The sequence below is a fragment of the Megachile rotundata genome, chromosome 15 (assembly GCF_050947335.1).
Source record: "Megachile rotundata isolate GNS110a chromosome 15, iyMegRotu1, whole genome shotgun sequence".
Taxonomy (NCBI): Eukaryota; Metazoa; Arthropoda; class Insecta; order Hymenoptera; family Megachilidae; genus Megachile; species Megachile rotundata.
This window is the reverse complement of record NC_134997.1, coordinates 15,083,912-15,107,815: the sequence shown is the minus strand read 5'-3', so window position 1 is coordinate 15,107,815 and position 23,904 is coordinate 15,083,912. Positions and strand designations below refer to the sequence as shown.

Here is a 23,904-nt window from a genome sequence, read left to right as displayed (position 1 = left end):
CGTACACTGACGTCATCGATAGTTTACCTTGAAGCATGACATTGAATTGCATGCTTGCCAATAAAACCGATTAAATTCTCTATGCACGTTGTACGCAGAATTCCCTATTTTCTATATAATTGCGCACGCATTTCGTAAACTAACAACACGAATTACGAGCGGTCATATTGTTCTCTTCGTTGTCACAATCGATTCGTTATGTGTTACATGAATTAACGTTGCTTCTTTTTTCATTTAATTACACCTCCTCTTTTATTATTTCCAAAGATCGTCGATAGTTTTATAAATTGACAAAAAGGTATTAGTAATACGTTTATCAACGACTGTAGACTCTATTTCGCGGACCATCGAATCTTTCGAAAGATTAGTTTTCACTTGTTTCGCGCATGTTGACTTTGATTGGTTCTAATAAAATCCGTAACTAACACTGACACGCGTGTTCCTATGTTTGCGACGATGTCGCGATATCGATATACCTGGCGACCTTTTATCCTCTATCTGCGCTTCCTCCATTATCTTCTCTTCTCTTTAGAAGCTATTCCTACATCCAAACAAAACTGTATCATGAAGGAAATATATGTAAATTCAATTTCAACGGTTGCATTTTTACCTAAGATATTAGAAAAATTTAATGACAAGAAACGATAAGACGATAAGGAACTGAAAGAGAGAAACATCGTTGTAACAAGTGAACGCGATGAAACATACGTGATTTGTGACAAGAGCATGAAACGTTAGGACAATCTTCATGATCCGATACAAATTCGTTGTAACGTAAGATTAAATATAGAAATATTTGAAATAATTAACTATTTTTCATTCGTAATCGCTGTCTAAATTTAAATGTCGACGATGCCCGTCCTGGACTGTAAGTACGTTTTTACTAAACAAAAACATCGAACAATTTACTATTTTTTGTAAAATTAAGTGTACATACGATTAATATTCTTACCTTTTACTTATTACATTCTTAATTTAACGAAATTAATCATTTATTGTTAAATATAAATATACTTTTAACTACCGTTAATGCTTTTCATCCTATTTTAATCTTGTATTTCTTTAACTACGATATTATCTATTATTTTAACGATCAATTAATTGTATGCTATTAATTTTAATCCTTTTTACATGTTCAAAGTTATAGCGCATACGACTCGGATTGTTTCAAAGAAAAGTGAATGGAAGTGCGCAAATATTAGGAAACCCCTAAAATCTAAATGTTCCTACATTGATTAAAAATTTTCCTAATAAAGTATAAGATAATTTCAAATTTTTTCTTCTTTTCTTCTTTTTTTTTTAATTGCTATCATTGGTTAAGAATGGTATTTACTGAAAAACGCACTTGAATTTCTGTATGTAAATATATGTACGTATATATATATATATATATATATAACCACATATGTATATGTATAGTGTTTGTAATTCTTAAATGGTACTGAGGATTCATAATTTCATATTTTATTTTTTTTTTCATTGCATTCGTGACAGTAAAAAATTATTAAACTCCTGAACAACTGTTGCAAATTAAATTTTAGAATATGAACAAATTTATCGTTGTATTTATAAGTATTGCAAAAATGAAGTTTTCATTTTAATTGATTTTTATAGAAAAATTTAGTTCTTGTTATTTTTTTATTTTCGTTTTATGCAAATCATGTATTATTATTTGACGCAATTTGATAATCGTTATATCTGTGAGCATAGTGTTAAGTTACAAACTTTGAGCGAACCCTATTATGTTCTGTTATAATTTAATTGGGTATGCTTAAATACTGAGAAGGTAATGTTGTAGCAATCATTTGTTATGAGTACTTAATACTTATACCGATAATAATTTAGATTAGATTCATCGTTAATAATGGATAACAAAAGCAATAAGCAACATATTCGTGATGATAAAGAAACAGAGAAGAAAGCTCAAACGAAAGATGTGGAAAACAGAGTCGCCAAAGACATGAATTCGGATATAGTAAATGCGACTTGTGTTGATACTGCGAATCAAGAAGATATTAAAAAGAAGATTTTATCGCTGAAGCATTTATTGGAAAAGGATATAAAAGCAGCCGATTTAAAATGGTCTTTGTTTGTAGCAGCTTGTAATACGTATCGCTATGATACTTGTTTAAAACCGTTTCCACCGATGTATATTAAAAATGAGTGCAAGGATATCGAAGCTTTGGTACAGTTTTTAAATTATTAATTGCGTTACATCTGTTATCTTTGTTTGTAATAATTTATGGAATAAATTACATATTCGATCACAGAGAAGATCTATAGAACTAATTCCTCCGTTGGCTGTAATATTCGACGCATTGTCAGAGCCAGATGTATATGATAGATACGGAACTGCCATAGAACTTTTACATTGGGTTTTAATACGTCTGAGAAATCCTTATATAAAAAGTATTAACAAAGAATCAGTAAGTTCTCTTGCAGGTAGTTATGTAGATTTTGTTTAATTTTAAGATTTTTATTTGCCTCGAATCTCGTTACTATATGATAACTTGAAAAATTTCTGAACATAATATAGTATGATTCGATACTGAGGAAAGTACCTTCAGAAATGTCAGTCGCTGCACCAAATTTAATATTTCAAGTTGCAAGCGCGAAGCAATCTACTTCGGAAGAGAAATGGAAAATGCTTGCCCAAGGACATACAACTTTTCATGCTTATCATGGTAGTCGATTGGAGAATTTTCATTCCATTATACATTATGGTCTACAACAAAATATGTGTAAGGTAAAGTAATTTCTTTAAAAATAATATCGGCTGTAACGACAGTTTGACGTGTTAAGTTGTGGTATTATGCCTTTTAGAAATCATTATTTGGTAATGGAATATATCTTTCAAGTGAATTAGGTGTAAGCTTACCATATAGCCCTGTAGGCTATGGATGGGGAGGTAGTATGCTTGGAAGCGAGATGAGTTGTATAGCTTTATGTGAACTTGTCAATCGTGTAGATGTGAAAACTGGAGATTCAGGTAAATACGAATTACGGGAGAAAGCTGTTTATCATTCTCAATTAATGAATTTTACAGAAGATAGCGCTCGTAAAGCGGTTACGGATTCTATGGGTGGAAGAGTTCCAAATAAGTATTATTTGGTTACGAATAGCGAATTGGTAAGAGTACGTTATCTTCTTGTTTATAGTCAAGAAGTACAAACAACAAGGTATGAATATCCATGACATTTGCATGTTTTCACGACATTTGCTAATTTTCAATGCAAAAAACAATGTAAAATATTTCAGGTGTACCGATAATAAAGGATTATTAGCATGGTTCAAACAACATAAATTATTGACATTTGTGCTCGGTTATGTAGTATTATTGGCATCGGTTGGATTGACTCATAATAAACAAGTAGAAAAATATTATAAATTATTTGTACAGAAAGTTGGACTGGAGTAAGAAGAACTCGTATCTGTCTATTAATTTGTATATTAAGGAAAGATGTCCTTTTTTTATACATTTTTTTACCGAAATCCAACAAAATTACATATATTGTAAGAAACATATACTTTGTAAATAATATACATAATTTATATACAATATTGTATTTCCCTATAAAACTTAATATCTTGACAATATAATGGGGAAATTTTCTGTGACTAAATAGTCGTCTTCGAATATTACAATTAGATTTACCTCAAATTCTGCAACAGAGTATAATGAAATATAATTAATTGTCATAAAAAGAATATATAATTATTTATGTTTTTAAAATAACAAGTTAAAACATATTCTTACCGACTTTAAAATTACTTGTACTTAATGTAGGACATGTGAACAATCTTGGAAATATCATATATATCGGTATAGGCAAATTTGTACAAACATTGCCTTCTCCGATTTGTATATTCTGTATTTCCGTAGCTAATGAAAATAAAATACAAAATGATAAACGTTTGCGTGTATTTTACTCGAATGATCTTACCATCTCTAGAATATCCCTCTGCGCATCCGCATGTCTCCACTCTGACTAATTGCAATTCAATAGATTTTATTATAGCTTCGCAATGTTCGATTACAACCTTATAATTAGAAATAATCATTGTTTCATATCAGATTAATCATGTTATTTACAACGTATGATATAATTATTTGATTACCTCTCCCGACAGTGGTTCAGAAACTTTACAGTATAATGAATCTAGTTTTCCTGAAATACAAAATCTAGGAACATTAGTTCTATCTCTTGTATTCTGCAAAGACTCTGGCATAATTTTAAAAGACACTGATTTACTAGGTTCCTTCTCTATCTTTGGAGGCACTTTATCTTCCACTATGAACTCTAGAGACTTGCTTACATCTTTTGCCAAAAAACTTCTCTTTATATCACAACGGATAAGATACTGTATATTTACAAACACTCCGTGGTATGTTTCGTATAAAGATTTGGTTCCTCTAGGCTTCAATGGCAGTTCAAACGGTATTTCTGTTCTACCACTCGGTATTTTTCCACTTGGAACTACATCTATAGTATACTGAACTAATTGTATCGGCTAAACACATATACTTTTTTAAATTAATGATCATCGTGAAATTTAATACAAAACCTGTCGAGATTTCTTCTAAAATTGTAAAAACAAACTAACCTTCACAGAATTATAAAAAGCTTCAAAGATACCAAAATTTTTGGAACTAAGTTGTAAATTAACCGAACCTTCCATACTTAGAAATATTCCATCGTGTTTAACATCTGAATTAGTTTTTAATAATATAAAACCAGAAACTATTTCCTAAAACATAACCTCTTAATTTGTTGTTTTATACAATTATTAAAATTAATTGCAGGTCTCGTTAGAAGAGGGACATATGCCGCATTCAACGTAACTCGATTTTCTTTACTGTCAACAAACTTCAGCAAATTAATGAAAAAAATACCAATTTTCATTCAAATTCATATTGGTATAGCATGTGTCCCTTCTCCAACATGACTGTTAATTGTGAAAGAACGTACCCCTTCATGATATATTTTGCTTGCTCGCTTTAATTTAATATCAATATTTATTGACATTTTATTAATTCACCCTTAACGGTTCATTAACAATCATATGAAACGTATGTGATGCTGTTTAAGGATGACATTTATAATTTTCAACTAGTTAAAATCCATGTTGTCGGTTAACAAATTTGTGTGTGTGTGTGTATATATATATATATAATTGAGCGAAGCTCTTATACTTGATTTTCCAACTTCTTTGTCCGCATTTTTCTTTTGCACCACTCAACCAATTCTCATCAAATTTTGCACACACATGCGTTCGTACATCCAGATGGACATAGAAAAAAAAATTTTAAATCGGACTTGCCACGGAGGAATAATCACCGAAAAAACTGATCCTCATAGATTTCAATGTAAAAATTGAATTTGCTCATGCTACAAATAGTGCACTTTATGGACTAAAACTGAAACGGGTGAACTAAACCTAAAAAATGAGGGTCCGAACACGCATGTAAGGAAGATAAAAAAATGAATATTTCGGCACTTTGACGACGTAGTATGGTTCCTGAGGCATTTAGAAACAAATTTCTATTAGGGTTTGATGCGTTTTGATGCTTAATAAAGCCAGAAAATTAATTTTTGTCGAATTCGGTCGAAAACGGTACAGGTGGCGCCATCTAGCGGCGAGCGGCGGAACTACGAAAAACTAAAATCTCGATTTTCTCGAAAACTAGGAACTTTTCCGAAATTCTGAGATATACAAATTGTTCCTTGTCGCCTACGGAATCGAACGAATCTAATTATAGCCTGCTAGGACCATTATTAAAGAAAATAGGAAAATAGCCCATTTCATGGACTACAAAATTGCCGTCCATCTAGCGGTGAAAGTTGGAACTACAAAAATAGAAAATCTCGATTTTCTCGAAAACTAGGGACTTATCCGAAATTTTGAGATATACAAATTGTTCCTTGTCGCCTACGGAATCGGACGAATGTAATTATAGCTTGCTAGGACAATTATTAAGGAAAATAGAAAAATAGCCCATTTTATGGACTAAAAAATTGGCGTCCATCTAGCGGTGAAAGTTGGAACTACAAAAATAGAAAAATGCGATTTTCTCGAAAATTAGCAAACTTTGAGTACTTCTGAGGCTCAGAAAGTGTTATGTGATCGAATTAGAAGCAAAATAAAGCATTAAAAACTTCCTGAAAGTTTTAATAAAGAAAATAAAAAAAATGTCATTTTATGGAGAAAATTTGTGGCGCCATCTAGCGGCAAAACTGCGAACTAAACTGAAAAAATGTATGTCCGAACACGCGTTAAAGGGTAAAATAAAAATTGCTTTTCTAGGCTTAATAGGCAAAAAAATGAATAACTTATTCAACAAAAATTGCTTGAAAATGTCTAAAGAAGCAAAGTTGCGTCGTCAAAGTGGCGAAAGATTACTTTTTATATTTTTCCTTAACGCGTGTTCGGACATACGTTTTTTCGGTTTAGTTCGGTTTAGCTCGCCGCTAGATGGCGCCACAAATTTTCTCCATAAAATGACATTTTTTTTATTTTCTTTATTGGAGCTTTCAGGAAGCTTTTATTGCTTTATTTCGCTTCTAATGCGATCACATAACACTTTCTGAGCCTCGGAAGTACTCAAAGTTCGCTAATTTTCGAGAAAATCTCATTTTTCTATTTTTGTAGTTCCAACTTTCACCGCTAGATGGACGCCAATTTTTTAGTCCATGTTTTGGCCTATTTTTTTATTTTCTTTTCTAGCGCTCTGAGGGGGTTCTTGTGGCATTATGTAGGTTCTAGGGAGGCCACAGAAGAATTTCTGACCCTCAGAAATACGTAAAATTGCCTAATTTCGGAGAAAATCGAAATTTTAGTGTTTCGTAGTTCCGCCGCTCGCCGCTAGATGGCGCCACCTGTACCGTTTTGGACCGAATTCGACAAAAATGAATTTTCTGGCTTTATTAAGCATCAAAATGCATCAAACCCTAATAGAAATTTGTTTCTAAATGCCTCAGGAACCATACTACATCGTCAAAGTGCCGAAATATTGTACTTTGCATGCGCAGTAGAATAGACATAGGCGGCTCATGTACGTATCGCATTGCTGACACAAAATAATTAATTACTCATTACCCGAACATTATTTATGAACTTTTATGATCGAACCATGTAAATAATGCATTGCTGACCATTCTTTAATCATAAAAGTGCATAGACTGTGCTCAGAAAGTGAATGGTTTATCCGTATACGTAGTAAAACCAGTTCTAACTGATATGATAGGATATAACACGAAAATGTTAACAGGATTCTAGAGCCTCGCGGCACATGTGACGAAACAACAATGATCTGAGAAGTCTATCGTATTGGTAACATTTATTCTTTAGCATTGATTTGTCAATTTTACAATTCGAGAAGACGTTTTAGACCTGTCAATTTACAAAACAATTGAAATGCAATTAATTATCTGTTCAAACTATGTTACCGTTTTGCCAGCCAATAAGATGTCTCGGTTTCCGCGCCTTTTCTTCTGTATACCAACATCCGCAGAGGGTGAACTTCCGTCTGAACGACTAAACAAATTCAAACCGACAGAGTCGTTATTGCGAGGTGAACGTTGTTTGAGAAACGGTGGAAGTAACTGTATCGGAAAACTAATTTTAATCGTTACATTAAATCCTCCTTTAACTGGATTTATAATGGCGTTAATAAATCGGACTGCATTGACGGTAAGTTTAAGATTTTTCACATAATTCTATCGTTTGATCATTAGCTGTGGAATTTTTATGGGGAGGTCAATAGTATGGGGTAACCGCCTGTCCCTGACATCTTTAAATGCCCTTCGTTCTTTTTAAAGTCTATTGAACCATACAGCTACTATAATTTGCTCTTATTTTTTGTTACAGAATAATTTATTCCTTATTAATCGTACGTTCCTTAAACCATTATAGCCACTTAGTACTTGACAATATAAGTTTAATTTTCAGAACAATCTCACTTTCACAAATATTATCATTCATATGCCAACGTTATTTGAAAGTAACGACAGTTTGATAATTATCCAAAACTTGTTTCCGAGTTAATTATAAAATATATGAATGAATTTATCAGAATTTTTACGAACATCGTTTCTCTTTTGTTATAATATTTATAAAATTATTGTTATAAATGTTTTATATAATCGTACATATAAAAAATGAAAAACTATGCAAAGGATTTTATAAAAATTATTTCAAATATTGAACATATTTAAATTTAAGCATTTAAATAATGATGTATGAAGATTCATTAAAACTTTATGGAGGATGTTCTGAAGAAATGTTTACACATTTTGTGTGATTTATAAATTTAATATCTTCCTTAATTTTAAAGTATTGATTCTATTACTTAATATACGCGAAATTTGTGATCATTCAAACTGTATGCGCACGTGTATGTGCATAAACATTCTTATAATCATAGTAAAACTGTACTTATCGGTACTCGGTTTATTTGAATAAATGCTCTGTTGAATTGTTATTATCTTATAATACAGTATTTAAAACTAATAATTTAAGTTTATTGTTATTGCAATTGGATGCCAGAATAATATAAATTTTCAGAATACTATAAATCAGGAGAATGTAAAGAACCTGAAGTCTATAACTACTGCAATACCATTAAAGACAAAAAGAGCTGCTTTAGGCGAAATAGGCAATAAAGTAAACACGCTGAGAGGCGTAGAGCCTATCGATAGAACAAGCTTATTGCCGATAGAAAAGAAAAATATAACAGTACCAAAACAGGTTATCAAACCGACGGTAAAAGTATCGGAAAAAACGCTTGTGAAGATAGCGAAACCTGTAGTAAAAGTTCAAGTTTCTCAAGAAAATAATGTGGCGCCAATCCCTCCGAAAAAGGAAGTACAATCATTCTCCTCTGATCTTTTGGAAGTCGAGGACATCGATGAAGAAGACAAAGGAAATCCTAGTCTAGTTTCTATTTATATTAATGACATATATGAGTACCTAAGAAATTTAGAGAGTAAGTTTCCAATTACGCAAGGATATTTAAATGGTCTGGAAATTACACCGAAAATGAGAAGCATACTCATAGATTGGCTAATCGAAGTTCATCAGCAATTTCATTTAATGCAAGAAACATTATATCTTACCGTTGCTATTATTGATAGGTTTTTACAGGTTTGTCATTACGATATGTATCTTTAAAGAAAAACGCGCGTTTAAAATTTCTCAAGTAAATGCATAATTACGTGACTAGTTATTCTTTGTAAAAACAAATTCAAACTCTTTTTACAGGCTTTTCACTCGATAAATAGGAAAAGGTTACAATTAGTCGGCGTAACAGCTATGTTTATTGCTAGCAAGTACGAAGAAATGTATGCCCCGGATATAAAGGATTTTGTATATATCACAGATAATGCATATTCAAAGTTAGAAATATTACAAATGGAGATGCTTATCGTGAGAACGTTGGATTATTCTTTTGGCCGACCGTTGCCTTTACATTTCCTTAGAAGATACAGCAAAGCTGGAAAGGTATATTTCATAACATTCTATGAATTTTTATTTTTTAATATTTCATAAATTCATTATATCATTTACGTGCTAAATTTTATATTTATAAGGCTCTTCCAATACATCATACAATGGCAAAATATTTCCTAGAACAAAGTTTGGTATATTATGAAATGTGTCATTATCCACCAAGTCTTATTGCAGCTGCGGCGATATACTTGGCATTCGCGTAAGTTCTTCCTATAATAGAACCTTTTAATTTTTCAAACGATGCATTGAAAGATATTTTTGAAACTATTAGCACCTAATATGGAAGTATAGAAATACTTGGTTAATATAAGTCAGTTAATTGTCACTATAAAATTTAATTGTTTAGAATTATCGGTACTGATGACGAGGGCGAAAATGTTTGGACACGTACTTTGGCGTATTATAGTACTTATGTTAAGGATGACGTGTTACCCGTGGTACGGAAGATAGCAATTATTATCATAAACGCAGATGAAAGTAGATATCAAGCTGTAAGGAAAAAATACGCCCACTCGAAACATATGAAGATCAGTAGTCGTCCCGAACTTAGATCGTCAGCTATAAATGCCATAGCTACCGCGAATAAGGAAGGAGTATAATATTCGTTTTAAATGGTAATTGTAGATAAATGGTTGATTGTTCAATATTACGTTGAACAAAATAAATTGTTGCTCCATTTTCAGAAGGATAAACCATTAAGAGGGGAAAAAAAGAGACGAGACTATCTTCATTCGTCCAATATATTGTACATATATAACGTTTGTTATTTTCTGGTTACCTTTTAAATTGAAAGCTATTTCGAACAATGACTTTCGCTTCGAAATTTATTGAAGTAAATAAACGAAAACCGAATAAAAAGAAATATTACTGTAATCAAAATTATTGGATTGATTAATAGTTTTTATGTTTATATGACGTATGTAATAAAAGATACATTTAACTGCTAGAAAAAAAAAAAAATGTTAATTTAGGATATTTCCAGCCTGTAATTGAAATTTCAACCCTGTGAATGATAGTCTCGTTTATAATTATGAATGTTGAAATGTTTGGTTTAAAAGGTGCAAGTCCTATTAAAAATAAGACGTAGCCATCTTATTTCTGAATAGTATGGGATTATAGAAGGTTTGTAAGAAAAGAAATGCTTGAACAAGTAATTTCGTGTGACTAACATCGAATATTTTTTTATTCGCAAGTATAATGGACTATCTTATATAGAATATTTTATTTGTTAAAAGTACATATTTACACGTGAATTACTTATTAAAGATTTTCTTTATTTACCCATGTAATTACAGAATTTAGATTAATTATATAGAAAGTTTCGTAGTATAGGCAAAAAAGCAAGCATGAGAGTAAAGCGATAGAGATGAGTTATATTTTTGGATTATTATAGTAACGCTAACGAACAACGTTTACGAGAAGATCTGGATTTAAGTTCAATAAAAATTCGACAAAGTAACGTAATGTGTATAAACGTGGAAAAGTAAACTCTCTTTTCCCTGAACTTTATTTACGGGTAAGAAGTAAGTGAATGATATTTTAAATTAAATCCGGTATAAAGAAACTATAGTATTTCAATTATTTAGCCGTTTATATCGTTGATCTTATATACTTGATAAAAATTAGATAATTTTTTAATCTTTTATGAAATTAATATTTTGTCGAATTTTTATCCGATTTCAAGCAGGATTTTTAGGTATTTAAATTATAAATTATATCTTTTATACTGAAATATTAAAGAAATTTTAACTTTTATTCGTAATTATAAAGACATTTTTTTTTATTTTGATATTAGCCCTATAAAATAGTTTTAACCTTAATGTATAAAAATATTCGAGTGCTCCAGACGATATTAATTTATACTTTGATATCAATATTTTCACAAATATTATATTGATGAACGTGTTTGTTCATTATCAGCGTAGATTGTAGAAAATTTTATGTATTGAAAAAGAACAAGTAAAAAATAAACTTTAATAATGTTCTCAAAATAATATATATATATATACATATATATATATATATACACATATACATATCATTTATACAAATTCGAATATTATGTTGTAATATTTATACATAGACTTATATAAATATATTTGTTACTTGTAAGAAAATTTTGATAAAATAATATAAGGTTGCGAGTAATTCTTATAAATCCTAATTGTAATGTATTCTCTATTTCATTATTAATTTTGTGCAACACAGGATTTGTTAAATAGTATAAACAAATTTTTCGGTCAAGTAATTTAAAAACCATTAATAAAATATTTAAGAAATACGAAAGTAAATTTGAGTAATTTTTAAAAAGTAGATCGAAAGACGTTATACAAATAAATACAAAGTTCGTATATTTTACAGTAAGTTTATTGTAATCAGAATCAAAATATATTAAGTTTCCAAGAGAAAGAAGTTGGTACCGGTGGCCGTAAAACGTACGGCTCTAAAAGATAATAATAACAACGGAATAAATATTAAAGTACTTATAGATGTTAGCAAATCATGTTAACTTACCGATCAATTTTTGATATACAGACAATCCCTGCGCTTCCGTCAACGTTGTTAATTCCGTATTTTCCTAAAATTTTTATAAATATATCGTTATTATTCTTATTAATAACTAAAATGATTATGCACGTTATTTACTATATACCATTTCTATTAAACTCGAAGGTGCAGATTTGTTCCAAATTTCAGATTTACTTTTATCTATAAATAAAAGAAATTGTTCCATAGAATTTTGTATATTTTCAGCATATTCATCATCACCGAAATACACAAGCATTTGTATCAAAATATGTAACTCGTCTGAAATGCAAAATACCGGTATACACAGATTTCAGTAATATTAAATTAATGAACGTAAGAAAGTATAGAAACCTCTCTCTTTGTACGTATTGCTGATAATTTGATATAAAGCTTGTATTAATGCCAAGTCCTCAAAAATGCTGCCTTCTTTCAAACTTAAAAATTTTCTTTCTTGTTTCCTGCGGTTTTTACTTGATCTATAACTTCTTCTGGAAATGAATAATTCTCAATGCAATTGTAACTTTTACATAAGATATGAAAACAATTTTAAGTTGTACCGACTCTTACCCCGACAGAGTAGAAAGCTTTGATTTCTGACTCACAGTTGATCCGACAATGCTGCTTGTGTCGCTAAGAATATCCGAGATACCTTTATTGCTATACATCGATTCATTTTCAGATATTTCGGTATACGATTTCACGTTTCGCTGAGAAATATTATCTCTGACCACGATGAGACGCGATCTATATTGCTCAAAATCTTGTTTATTCTTTTGCGTTTGATACACCAAATGGTTCGCATATTCGTAAACGCTCGATTTTATATATGATTCTAGAACATAATAATTTTGATTATTATTATTATTATTATTATCAAGTTAAGCACATCGCTTATATTATCTATAAAAGCGTAAACTTACCAATCAAATCGAGATTTTGGGTATCGCAAGCAATTTTAATAGCATCCTTCCAACGCTTACCGTTGCATAAAGCAATTACTGCTTCTGTAGGATCTTTCAAATAAGTTGCTAAAATCTGTGCAGCTTCTTCGTACCTTTTATTTATTTTCAAATATTCTACGATATCCTTATAATACGTATGCCTTTCTGTCTCGCTACAATGCCATTTAATTATTATATAATATGCGTGTGTATGTGTATAAAAAATTATAATACTCGTATTGTTTACCTCAGTTTCATTTGGGTGCACAAAATAATGACATCTTGCCAGCTACCAGCTAACGTATAAGCATTTAAAGCTTGCTTAAAGTCACAGCTTCTTTGAAACATGATTCCAGCTTCTTGATACTGTTTCTTCTTCTGTAAAAATTCTCCATACATTCTAGCCACTTCTTTGTACTGTTCACTATCCTTTCCGAATAATTTTAAAGCTTTCGAATATAGATCATGATTGCGTATCAAATTTATACATTCATTGAACTTATTAGCCTCTTTCGCGACATGTTCGAGCGCAGAATCATAACGTTTCAAATACAAATCGATAGAATATTTCATGTAATTCTCGTCGAGCTTTTTCAAATCATTCAAAAAAGGTATATATTCTTTAGGATCCTTTTGCGATTTAGATGCAATAAACATTGTCAAATCAAAATCGTACATACCCAAAGCTATATCGAACAGTACATTCACATCCACTATGTATAATAAATATTTCAATGCTTCATCGAATGTGATACATTCGTCGCTATTTATAGAACTTGCTGATTTTCGAATTTCATTTATCTTGGTCAATGCAGCTTCGATTCCTTGCTTGTTTTTGTTTTTAACTAAGCTAATCAAGATCGGTTGAATCATACGATTATTGTTATTCTTTTTTTCCATAATATTATGTAATAAGTCGCAAACTAACTCGACTTTGTTTGTCGATACGGCATCTAACTTGAATCGATTCCGTCGATAATAACTTGAGTATATCGTTGTAGTAACATCTTCGTCTACTAATTCTGACAGTAATAAACTTAACCAGCTTGGTTTAAAAACTTGTTCCACAAACTTATCCGCGTTCTCGATAAATTTCTTTGGATCATGATCATAAATTAAATTCAAATTTATGCGTTGCCTGCGCATCAAGTCAAACGCTAGCAGATAATTACAATTGTCTAAATAAAATCCAATAATATGTAAAGACAATGTTCGGGGTTGTATGCATTCCAAATTTCCGCGTGGCATTTGCAAAATAGTTCTTGAATCTTTTGCCACTGATATTATTAATTGAGATCCTCTTTCTAATCGCCTTATGTTTAAACCTGGAAAATTAATAATGCTTTTAATTAAGACTACTAATACAGAAATTGTAAAATTACGATAACACGTACTTGCAAATGATGTTTTATCGAGATCTTTACTTTCCCATGGTTTAATAGTAAAATTTTCTTTAGTTAATCTTTCAAAGTCATCTTCGCTTATATTAACACATATCAATGTATGTTGAGCGGTTGTAAGAAGCAAGAATTCTGAATGGACGAAGAAGCTTGTAATGTTATTAGCAACTTGTTTTCCATTTATTGAAAAACAGTTTCTGTGATACAATGACAATATAACATGTTTAATGCCAATCTTCACAACTTCTACCTGATAAATACAACCCTGCAATCGCGTGTTAATTGGAATTATTTCTTCGGGTGTCCATTTTAAAACAGAATTTCCTACAATTACGTATGCTTCTTTCGGATCAGGAGATGGAATAATATGTTGAATTAATCCTTCCATAATATATGTTTGTCTGAAAAGAATAAAGACAAATTTTCTATTTCTCGAAACACAAAAATATTCTATATAAAAGTAATTGATACATTTCTTCCGCAAACTAACCATACCTCGCTATTATTTGTCCTTGAATTTGATCATGTATCGCATCTAACGTTAAGACGCAAAGAAAACTTTGGTTGTTCACCGACAGTGAACATAAAATGTAATCTTTATCGACCCACAAAAAATGATGTATATTATACAAGCAATTCTCATACTCGGTTAACACGTTCCATCTAATATCGTATGAACCAATATATTCGTACTCCAACAAACGGGATTCCTAATTTTTTTATATACTCCAATGAATTCTGTCATCCTTTTATAAACTTCCAAACGGTAATTTTTTTAATTTATTTATACTTACAGGTATGTGTTTATAAAATAACAATTTGTTACTGTCAGAAACACAAAAGAATGCATTACTATTTATCCAGATATCTTTATTCGTTAAATCAGGTGCAAAAACAATAGCATTTATACAGTCAGAAGTTTCTAAAGTTTGATGCGCCATCGGCGGTGGTACTATTCCTGTTCTGAAACTAGTTACCAATAACTTGTTTCCATCAATTACGCCGACAACAGATTTATCATCTACGCTTTTGCCTTTACTATGATGTACGGTCCAATGATAGTCATAAGTAATAAACTCTTTGTATGTTAAAAGGATCAATTTTTTGGAACTTGATACTGTACACCATGCTGCGCGTATTAACGAATTATCCACAGGAAATCTAATTGACTGTTTTAAATACCAATGGTAATTATTTTCAGACCACAATTGTAATACCGAAGAAGAATTTTCTTGCATTTCACCCCAAATTGTTAAAATTTCTGAATCCGGTGACCAGAATAGATCCTTTACCTGTAGCAGAAATTTTAAACCAATGAATTCCCTATGTATTGTTTACAAAATTTTTTTTATTCTTAAAGAAAGATAAATGTATATGTACCTTCATTTCTGTTGCTTTATATGGAAGTACAAATTCTCTATGCTTCAAACCATTCTTTTCAAATAATGCAACAACATATTTATTGCACATATTTTGTGTTGTCGCGATTAAGCTTCCCGATGGTTTCCATGATAATGGTTCTTCCAGATTGCTAGTTAGTTCGCTTGTATAGTGTAAGATACCCTCTCTGTTAAATATTTTGAACTGGCGCATTTTGTTCTCGCGATGTAAGAACCCAACCGCGAATAATGAACCATCTTCGCGCCAAGTTATCCTACATAATCCAGTGTCCAAATCATTTTCATTTTGTTCTATGGGCTTAGCTACTGCAGCTTTCTTTCCTTCTGACCCATGAAACTGAGTTTCCTTTTTGCCCCAACCAACAGTTACAAACTGTTTTTGCCCAAAATCTGGGGTATGCAGATTAACCTAGAATATTTACTTTAATTATGTACATAATTTTAACACGATCGCTTTCGAATATCAAAAATATATGAACTCATCGAATACAATGTCATATATATATATATATTCAACAGTAGGCATTACATGACCAACTTTTTTTCTTAAACAACGATAGCAAATACACAGAAACATATATAAAAGTGAAAGTTATAACATGGATTTAAAATCATTACCTCTGCTAATATTTGAAAAGTTGACACCATCGTAATCACAGTGTCATTGGCAGTAACCAATGTAATTATTTCATGATCAGGGCTTAACTTCATACATTGTAAATCAACATTTAGTTTAGTTATTAATTCGCATTCAAAATTAAGTGCAACGTTTATTTTCATAATATCCCCTGATTTACAAGCACCATATAATTCCTGGGATATACTACAATATTCCAAACTAACGAATTCTAAGTTTTCATCGATATCGAATGAAACGACATCAGCGTAATAGTCTGATGGAATTTTGTATATTTTATTTCTTAATAATAAATAAAAATCATCGTTGATCGAATTGACGGCATGTAATATGTTTAAATAATTCGTATTTAAAATTGGAATTCCTAAACTTTCTAAAAATCGATTAGCACGTTGAGTCACTGTCAAATTTTTCATTTTTTAGTAATTATGTACATCTACACAGAAGAACAATGTAATTTGTTTTTTGTAATTTATATGTAAATACAAGCAGCGTGGTTTCTAAGACTTAACCTATACGCGATTGCAAAATAACGTCGATCACAAATATTGTCGATAAAGTAACAAGCATATTGTGTACAGTGAAATGGCGCTATCTAGTAGAGAAATTACCGAAGTTAATCGTGGTTGATCGCGTTCTGCGTCGCACGAGTTCATAATGGAGAGTACATAATACGTCGAATATTTATATGAGTCTAAACGCGTATTATACAATTTTACAAAATCAAATAGTTCATGTTTTATATAAGTAACGTAAATTAAATAACAAAAGTATGTGCATTCAAATATACAATAATATTAATATCATAATCGTTGAACAAATCGACTTACGTTCTTTTAACCTACAATGTAGAAGTAATCAATTATGATAAGTGTTATAAAACGAAACATTATTTTTAAAAATTAAAGTAATATAATTGAATGTCTTCGCCTGAATATAAATGATATCATGAACGTCGATAATATCAATGTTGAAGATGAAGACGTGGTAATACAGGTACGTACGTGAACACGATGTTATATGTAAATTTTCACTGATAATATTGATGTATCATAATTTTTTTCTTGTAATTTTAGGGCACTTCCCTGTATGAACATTTATATAAATTAGGTTATATGGATTTTGAAAGCGTATTAATACCTAAATCTACGATCAAATGCGAAGAAAGGAAATCCAAATTAGCTGTAAATTTCTTACTTGCTATAAATCGACGAACATGCAATTGTTCGATGCAATAAACATTTGTATATTTCTAGGGTTTTTTATATACTGTAAAAAACAGCTTGAAATGGTTAACTATTGTAGGTTTAAAAATAATTCAGGTATAAATATGTATGTGATAATGCATAAAATTTTGTTTGTGTGAACTGTATTTTGTAACATTTTATTTGTAATAGGATGATGATTTATCTAACAAACAGATAGAAACCATTTTAAACGCAAAGGTGCTTTTAAACGATCATGCATTTGCGATACATAATTTTTGCGAAAAGTACAAGTTAAAATCATGGAGGTAATTATTAGAATTTACGAAGTATCAAATAATAAATTGGTTATTCTTTTGCTGCAAGACACGAAGCATACATCACCAAACATATTCTGCCATTGCTCTTTCTTTCATCATTTTAGGATAGTTTGAATACACAGTAGTGCTTGTAATAGTAGCTAAGACTGATACTAAAAACTGTATGTTTGGCAACACTTTCTTCGTGTCTTCTGGCGAATAAAATTAAAAGTACAAAGTGAAACGTTAACGATGCCGATACCTTGCAGGTCTACATTGTTTCAATTCGTTTCGTTTGGTGCACTCTTATCATCTTCAGTTTACATTTCATGTAACACTCGATATAAATATCTAACCAGTTTTTTCACGTCAGTTGTATTATCTTACATTAGTTACATGAAATGTTTGAGAATGCAGGCATGCAAAAATTTAAAATCTTTCGTAATCTTACAAGGTGACTTGTTTGATGTTTGTAAAAAGGGATTGAAAATTTTGAAATATGGATATAAAATAAAGTTAGACAAAGGGAAAAGTGCTCAAAAATTTTAGTAAGTTATTAAAGAATTCATAATCGACTGATTGTAATTTTACAAGTAATATTTTTGGAACTGTTTGATGTAATTAAGTAATCGATGTTTAATTTAACAGTAATCTTACAGCAGAAAGACTGAGATATTTGCAACCTATAGTAGAAAATATTGTAATCTGTTTGGAACATACTTCGTATATTTATTATTCTACTTCTTTAATTCTTCTAAAGTTATTACCACCAAATGTTGCTTGCGAAGATTTGTTAACAAGATTGAAATCTGCATCTCTTGCGATACGTGGTGAAATAAATTATCAAAAATTGAAGGTTAAGATATAGATAATATGTATATATTTATAAATGTATATTGTATGTTACTTTCTTCTCTGTTTTTTTTTTTAATAGACTTTATATCACACCTACGTTCTTACGCAATCAGAAATGTTATATTTATTAGCTATTGCTTATGATAATTATATATGGCAACAATCTTACAGTAAAATTCCTGAATTAAAATTAATTTGCATTATACGACATTTAACAAGATGTTTGTCAGTACATAAAAGGAAATTGTCAGAAGTCATTGATGTTTACTATAGTTTCAAAGCAGAACCAATGCAATACAAATACAAGTAAGAATATTATAGAGAAAATTTCCTTGTATATAAGAATGTTATACATTATATATCATTTTTATTATTTTAGAGGACCACTTTCGTCACAGTGGCAAGATTTATACATGCATGCATATTTAGCATCGAATAAGTTACAATTAGCTTACAATCATATATTATCGGTACTTCAGGATATCGATAATATTAGCGAAACTGTGACATATAAAGATGCGATGGAAAATATAGAAAAAGAGTTGAACATGGCTCAAAAGGACATTGAAAATGCAAAAGAGTTTGTTGAATTTAGTAGTTTATTCCTTATAAAAACACAAATCAGTAATTACACGAATAATCATATAGAGACAAATATTCCAACTTCAGCTGCAGATTCTGATACCATTATTATAGATAACTCGGAACCACAAATTCTAGACGAAGTTTTCGAAGAATATATTAAAGAAGAATATTTAAAGCCTTTAATCGACGAAAGCGACGAAATTTCATTATACAACTATAAACGAGACAAATCGTTAATTAAAAGTTTCATGTCCGAATTAAAGGATGTTTTAGTGGATAAACAAAAATCGATGTCTGAGAGAGAATCGAAAGCCCTTGAACGAATGTATAAACATGTAATGAAGGAAACCGCCTCTGATGTTCAGCATTATCGGGTTCCTACACCTCCGCCGATGCCTTCGCTTAATACACCTTCGCCAGCGCCTAATTATATTGGAATTAATGAAACTAGTGGTAATTCGACTGATAGGTTGCAATTGAATGAAATATCTGAGAAATCCGATATCATAAAATTAATGTCTGAATGCCAAAGAAATTTTAGAGAAAACCAATTGGACGAAGATCCTACTGAAGAGAAATTAGAAAGCACAGTTATAACTTTACCAAAACCTAAAGAATTTTCATCATTCTTTCCACCACCGTTTTTAAAAGCTGACGAAGAAACGTTTATAGGTAGCGGCGAAAATTCCGAAGACGATGAAATTATTAACGTTGCAAACGATCAGTGAATCTAAGTCAATTACCAATGCGAAAGTATTTTCAATTTATATTGTTCATTATATTTTCTTTTTTTTACATATATTGAAATAAATGTAGGCATTAATCCCTCTTAGCAGTATATCATTGTTTTTAACTCATTAATACTTGTAGGATATTTTTGATATTATTTATTTACAATATTTAAATAAATTATATACTTTACATATATTTCAACTGAAACAAAAATATGTTTGTACAATTTATATTTCGCATATTACAATACTATTGTTAAGAACGAATAACGCGGTACATATTATAATATTAAAAACTACACTGAACTGTAATTTCGAAAATTCATTTATAACATTAAACCAATTGTATAAAATACTTCAATGTTCGTATGAATAAATATCAAGAATTATTATGTATAAATACAATTCAGATCGACAAAACGAAAATTACAATGAACCTTATAAGCTATTGCTACAACTTATACATAAATCGATGATAGATAAAAGAATACTGATAAAATATTGGTGACAGTACGTAGATGCATAATACACCAATTCTGTGTATGTTTATTTAACTTAATTAAAAAAGTTTTCTTTAAATATTTTTTATTCTTTCAATATATCCGTTAAAAAAATCAGAATGTTTTAGAACCATTTACATCGGATTTCATTTATCTTACATATTTCAGAAACTATTGTTTTCTTTTTAATAACATTACGCGAGTAATGGCAGTGATCAATTGATAAAAAAAGTTATTTTAAAACATAAATATTACGATACAGAGATCGAAGTACTCTGCAGTTAAGCATTGAAAAGAAAAAGAATATATATATATATATATGTATAATTACGTCATGGTATCACAAATTCTTCAACCAGGAAAAGTTTTGGCCTAGTATGTCGAGCTATATAGTTAAAATTCTGAAATTTGGTAAATACTAGACTAAAGCCAAGACTAGATGAAGTATTTGTTATTAATCGAATAGTAATTCGATGTGTAGTACATGAACATTATGAATTGTAAGAGGTAAATATTTTGAAGTTTTAAAACAATTACATATATTGAAAGGTATTATTGATTTTTAATACACATATTCTGGAAGTTTAATGTTATTTCTTTTTTTAACGATGAAAAAGGCATAATATTAAACAGACATGCAACTGACTGTTTGTAGAACAGTTTAAGAAATATGTAAATACTAAGAAAAGCAGATACATGAATACAAGTCTATTTTGTATATGTTTGTTCTGTAAACTTCAACTAATTTTTCCTCTCTGTATAATGTTCCTTCATAGGAGGAACAAAATCAGATAAATGAATTCTGCTGTACAATATAAATCCATACTACGCAATTAATTAATCTGAAGATGCTATAATGCCAACCATGGATGATGACGAATAGCTTCACGACTTCGATCTCCATAATCGTACGTTACTTCTACCCCGATAGATATGTTCTCTTTCGCCGTAAGTACCAGATGAGGTGTCGTACCTACTTCTATTACTCGTGCAACTAAGTTACCGTTTCTTGAATGATTAACTAATCTACCTAACTTATCAGTCTCTGCTGTTGCATCGACACTAAAAATGCAGTGAGATATAAGTAATTTCTGGTTCATGATACTTTGCATATAATCATTCATAAAACACTTACCAATACTGATGATTACGATGTTGAAAATAATACATATAACATCCGGTGTTTTGATCTTGTGCGTATATCTTTTCTCGTTTCTTTGCTGTTACTTGGTCAATCAATTCACCAATATATTCCACAACGAATTCTCCTTTCATAAATTCTCGCGTTGTTACAACGCCACGACCTTTACCGGCAAAATGTCTTACCTGGAAAAAGTTTCTGTAAAATATTTACGCATCTTCTATCATCGACTTATTTTAATCGATATTCTTTTACCTCTAAACCTTCCTCCACTTGACAAAGCACTTTGTTTTCCATATCACGTTGTTTCTCCTCTAGTACAGCTTTTTTCGATTTTCTTATACTACGGCGCACAGGATAATAATCGGTAAGCTTATGATTTGTATTTTTATCGTTTGAAGAATTTGTTGAACGTTGACCGATAGTTTGGTTGCTATTTAATTTTCTACGACCACGATTAGCAGGCTTTTTGAAAGCTTGTTGTACCGAATTAACCTCTGGAGCCTGATTTATTGGTTTATTATGCTTGCTATTGTTACCGTTTCCTTCGTCTGTATCTTCTAGTTGATTGTTCGGCATATTTATTCTGTGTGGAGTCGATGGGCTGTGAATAGGTACAGCTACGGGCGTTTCTAAAATTTTCATTAAACGGATTAGTAATACCGGTTAAACGTGTACACATCAAAGGCAATCGCTATATACATTACCATCTGTTCTAAAGTGACCAACATCAGTGCGAATGTCATTTTGTAAATTAATTTGTTCTTCAGCATAGAATCTTTCTTTGATATCTACTATGGAAGTTTTATTTTTTACATCTGTAATCTACAGTGGAGAATATATATTAATACCTTTCGAATGAAAATCTCGTTGTATTAAGAAACTTAAATATATAAATTACTTACTGACGCATAGAAATATGAACCTATATGTACGGGTGATTTACATTCGGTCGCTCTACGTGTTTCGTCTAAATTATCAGTTTTTATATCTATACTATTACTTAATTTGGCTTCTTTTTTCATCGGAGAATTTATATTATTACATTGCGTCGATTTTATAGTAGCTCTTGTACAAATCATACTTTTCATTTGTTCTTTTTGCGTTCTTTGTTTTCGTATTCCTATAATCATAATTCGTTTGATATATAATAACACTCTGAATTTCATTTTTTCTAATTCAATCATAATTATAAACATATATCGGACACGTGTAAATAGATACAAACATTTATATTCCGTGTAAACTGTTTATTGTCATGGAATTTTACAATATAATTTTGTACAGTTTACAGTAACAAATGTTAATAATATCATGGTATATGTACAATAAAGTAAATTTATTCGGAGATAACAAATTTCCATCAGACTTGGAGAAAATTGATTAATAATAAAATTTGAAAAATGACTCGAGCCTTCCCATAATTAGCGTCTGAAGCACAATGTTCGAAACGATAAAGTAAAAGAAATGAAATCTACCAAAACATAACCTGATTCTTAACGCGAAATCTTCAGTGAAAATATGCATAAATCTTTCCGAATTGTATCCCTACCTTTCGACATGTTATCCCTTGATTTTTCCACACAACGAACAAATTTCGAATTTATTATTCTCATACAAAATGTTCGATTATGCGAGACCACTATATATCTCGATTCACGTCAACGCTAGAGTATCGAACGCAAACGGTTTTTATTATAGCAATTCAAATTTTTACATTTGCGTTCGTTTAACGTACATGTATGCTTTTTACGCTCATCTAAGAAAAATTATTTAAATTAGAAATTCGAACAACCGACAGATTTTATCGTGAATAATTATTACGACTCGTTTAAACCATCCTACTTGTAACGACAAGGTAGACATTACAAACAATACCGAAATAACGTACCGGATATACCGCCATTGCTCATCCAGATCCAACAACGATACATTATTATTAAATTATATAGACACAATTGGCATATGCTGTGTTTTATGATCATCTCATTGATGATTTTTGATATCTTGTATAAATTAAATTTTGATTACTTTCTATATTATATTTTGTTCGATGTAATATAATTAACGAAATATCGAGCACTCAATTGATAATTGAATTTGATTAAGTAGTTGAACACGTTTTTGTACATAATATGTTTCGTATAAAACAATTTAACGAATAATAGTTT

General features: G+C 30.4%; 6 protein-coding genes across 17 annotated transcripts; 3 read left to right on the top strand and 3 right to left on the bottom strand.

The window, feature by feature from the left end:
- Positions 1 to 158: 158 nt before the first annotated feature.
- On the top strand, positions 159 to 3,916 carry LOC100883735 (Poly(ADP-ribose) polymerase 16). Of its 6 annotated transcripts, none has more exons than XM_076540370.1 (7): positions 159 to 298; positions 1,846 to 2,185; positions 2,271 to 2,426; positions 2,537 to 2,746; positions 2,824 to 2,989; positions 3,047 to 3,179; positions 3,259 to 3,916. In XM_076540370.1, the coding sequence occupies exons 2-7, from the start codon at positions 1,865 to 1,867 to the stop codon at positions 3,416 to 3,418; spliced, it is 1,146 nt and encodes a 381-aa protein (XP_076396485.1). In that variant the 5' UTR covers positions 159 to 298; positions 1,846 to 1,864; the 3' UTR covers positions 3,419 to 3,916. The 6 variants fall into 6 exon arrangements, with proteins under 6 accessions (XP_076396485.1, XP_076396484.1, XP_012140880.1 ...); XM_076540369.1 differs by lacking the exon at positions 159 to 298 and adding an exon at positions 517 to 872 and having other exon boundaries at positions 3,050 to 3,179; XM_012285490.2 differs by lacking the exon at positions 159 to 298 and adding an exon at positions 532 to 872.
- LOC105662517 (vacuolar protein sorting-associated protein 26C) lies at positions 3,433 to 5,486 on the bottom strand. Its single transcript, XM_012285489.2, has 6 exons — positions 4,971 to 5,486; positions 4,606 to 4,749; positions 4,120 to 4,512; positions 3,945 to 4,041; positions 3,758 to 3,883; positions 3,433 to 3,663 (listed from the first exon to the last, which is right to left on the bottom strand). Exons 1-6 carry the CDS (start codon positions 5,025 to 5,027, stop codon positions 3,581 to 3,583), a joined length of 900 nt encoding a protein of 299 aa, XP_012140879.1. The 5' UTR covers positions 5,028 to 5,486; the 3' UTR covers positions 3,433 to 3,580.
- A 2,036-nt stretch (positions 5,487 to 7,522) lies between these two features.
- On the top strand, positions 7,523 to 10,485 carry LOC105662522 (G2/mitotic-specific cyclin-B). The gene is made up of 6 exons (XM_012285520.2): positions 7,523 to 7,692; positions 8,566 to 9,144; positions 9,262 to 9,501; positions 9,591 to 9,709; positions 9,857 to 10,124; positions 10,194 to 10,485. Exons 1-5 carry the CDS (start codon positions 7,663 to 7,665, stop codon positions 10,107 to 10,109), a joined length of 1,221 nt encoding a protein of 406 aa, XP_012140910.1. The 5' UTR covers positions 7,523 to 7,662; the 3' UTR covers positions 10,110 to 10,124; positions 10,194 to 10,485.
- Positions 10,486 to 11,859: 1,374 nt separating this feature from the next.
- On the bottom strand, positions 11,860 to 16,975 carry Elp1 (elongator complex protein 1). Its single transcript, XM_012285518.2, has 12 exons — positions 16,399 to 16,975; positions 15,761 to 16,189; positions 15,175 to 15,672; positions 14,876 to 15,090; positions 14,375 to 14,781; positions 13,228 to 14,305; positions 12,960 to 13,153; positions 12,607 to 12,871; positions 12,391 to 12,527; positions 12,164 to 12,318; positions 12,025 to 12,088; positions 11,860 to 11,953 (listed from the first exon to the last, which is right to left on the bottom strand). Exons 1-12 carry the CDS (start codon positions 16,831 to 16,833, stop codon positions 11,892 to 11,894), a joined length of 3,939 nt encoding a protein of 1,312 aa, XP_012140908.1. The 5' UTR covers positions 16,834 to 16,975; the 3' UTR covers positions 11,860 to 11,891.
- Positions 16,976 to 17,060: 85 nt separating this feature from the next.
- On the top strand, positions 17,061 to 20,199 carry LOC100883956 (uncharacterized). Of its 4 annotated transcripts, XM_012285513.2 has the most exons (9): positions 17,061 to 17,413; positions 17,494 to 17,601; positions 17,674 to 17,739; positions 17,815 to 17,930; positions 18,191 to 18,469; positions 18,570 to 18,777; positions 18,856 to 19,082; positions 19,156 to 19,814; positions 19,894 to 20,199. In XM_012285513.2, exons 1-9 carry the CDS (start codon positions 17,366 to 17,368, stop codon positions 19,941 to 19,943), a joined length of 1,761 nt encoding a protein of 586 aa, XP_012140903.1. In that variant the 5' UTR covers positions 17,061 to 17,365; the 3' UTR covers positions 19,944 to 20,199. The 4 variants fall into 4 exon arrangements, with proteins under 4 accessions (XP_012140903.1, XP_012140902.1, XP_003703569.2 ...); XM_012285512.2 differs by having other exon boundaries at positions 17,064 to 17,413; positions 17,674 to 17,718; positions 19,156 to 20,199; XM_003703521.3 differs by having other exon boundaries at positions 17,064 to 17,413; positions 19,156 to 20,199.
- Set8 (SET domain containing 8) lies at positions 19,358 to 23,765 on the bottom strand. Of its 4 annotated transcripts, XM_012285508.2 has the most exons (7): positions 23,625 to 23,640; positions 23,286 to 23,492; positions 22,639 to 22,856; positions 22,441 to 22,558; positions 21,989 to 22,365; positions 21,728 to 21,918; positions 21,375 to 21,654 (listed from the first exon to the last, which is right to left on the bottom strand). In XM_012285508.2, exons 2-7 carry the CDS (start codon positions 23,347 to 23,349, stop codon positions 21,444 to 21,446), a joined length of 1,179 nt encoding a protein of 392 aa, XP_012140898.1. In that variant the 5' UTR covers positions 23,350 to 23,492; positions 23,625 to 23,640; the 3' UTR covers positions 21,375 to 21,443. The 4 variants fall into 4 exon arrangements, with proteins under 4 accessions (XP_076396376.1, XP_012140898.1, XP_076396375.1 ...); XM_076540261.1 differs by lacking the exons at positions 21,375 to 21,654; positions 23,286 to 23,492 and adding an exon at positions 19,358 to 20,294 and having other exon boundaries at positions 23,625 to 23,765; XM_076540260.1 differs by lacking the exon at positions 23,286 to 23,492 and having other exon boundaries at positions 23,625 to 23,761.
- Between the last annotated feature and the right edge of the window lie 139 nt (positions 23,766 to 23,904).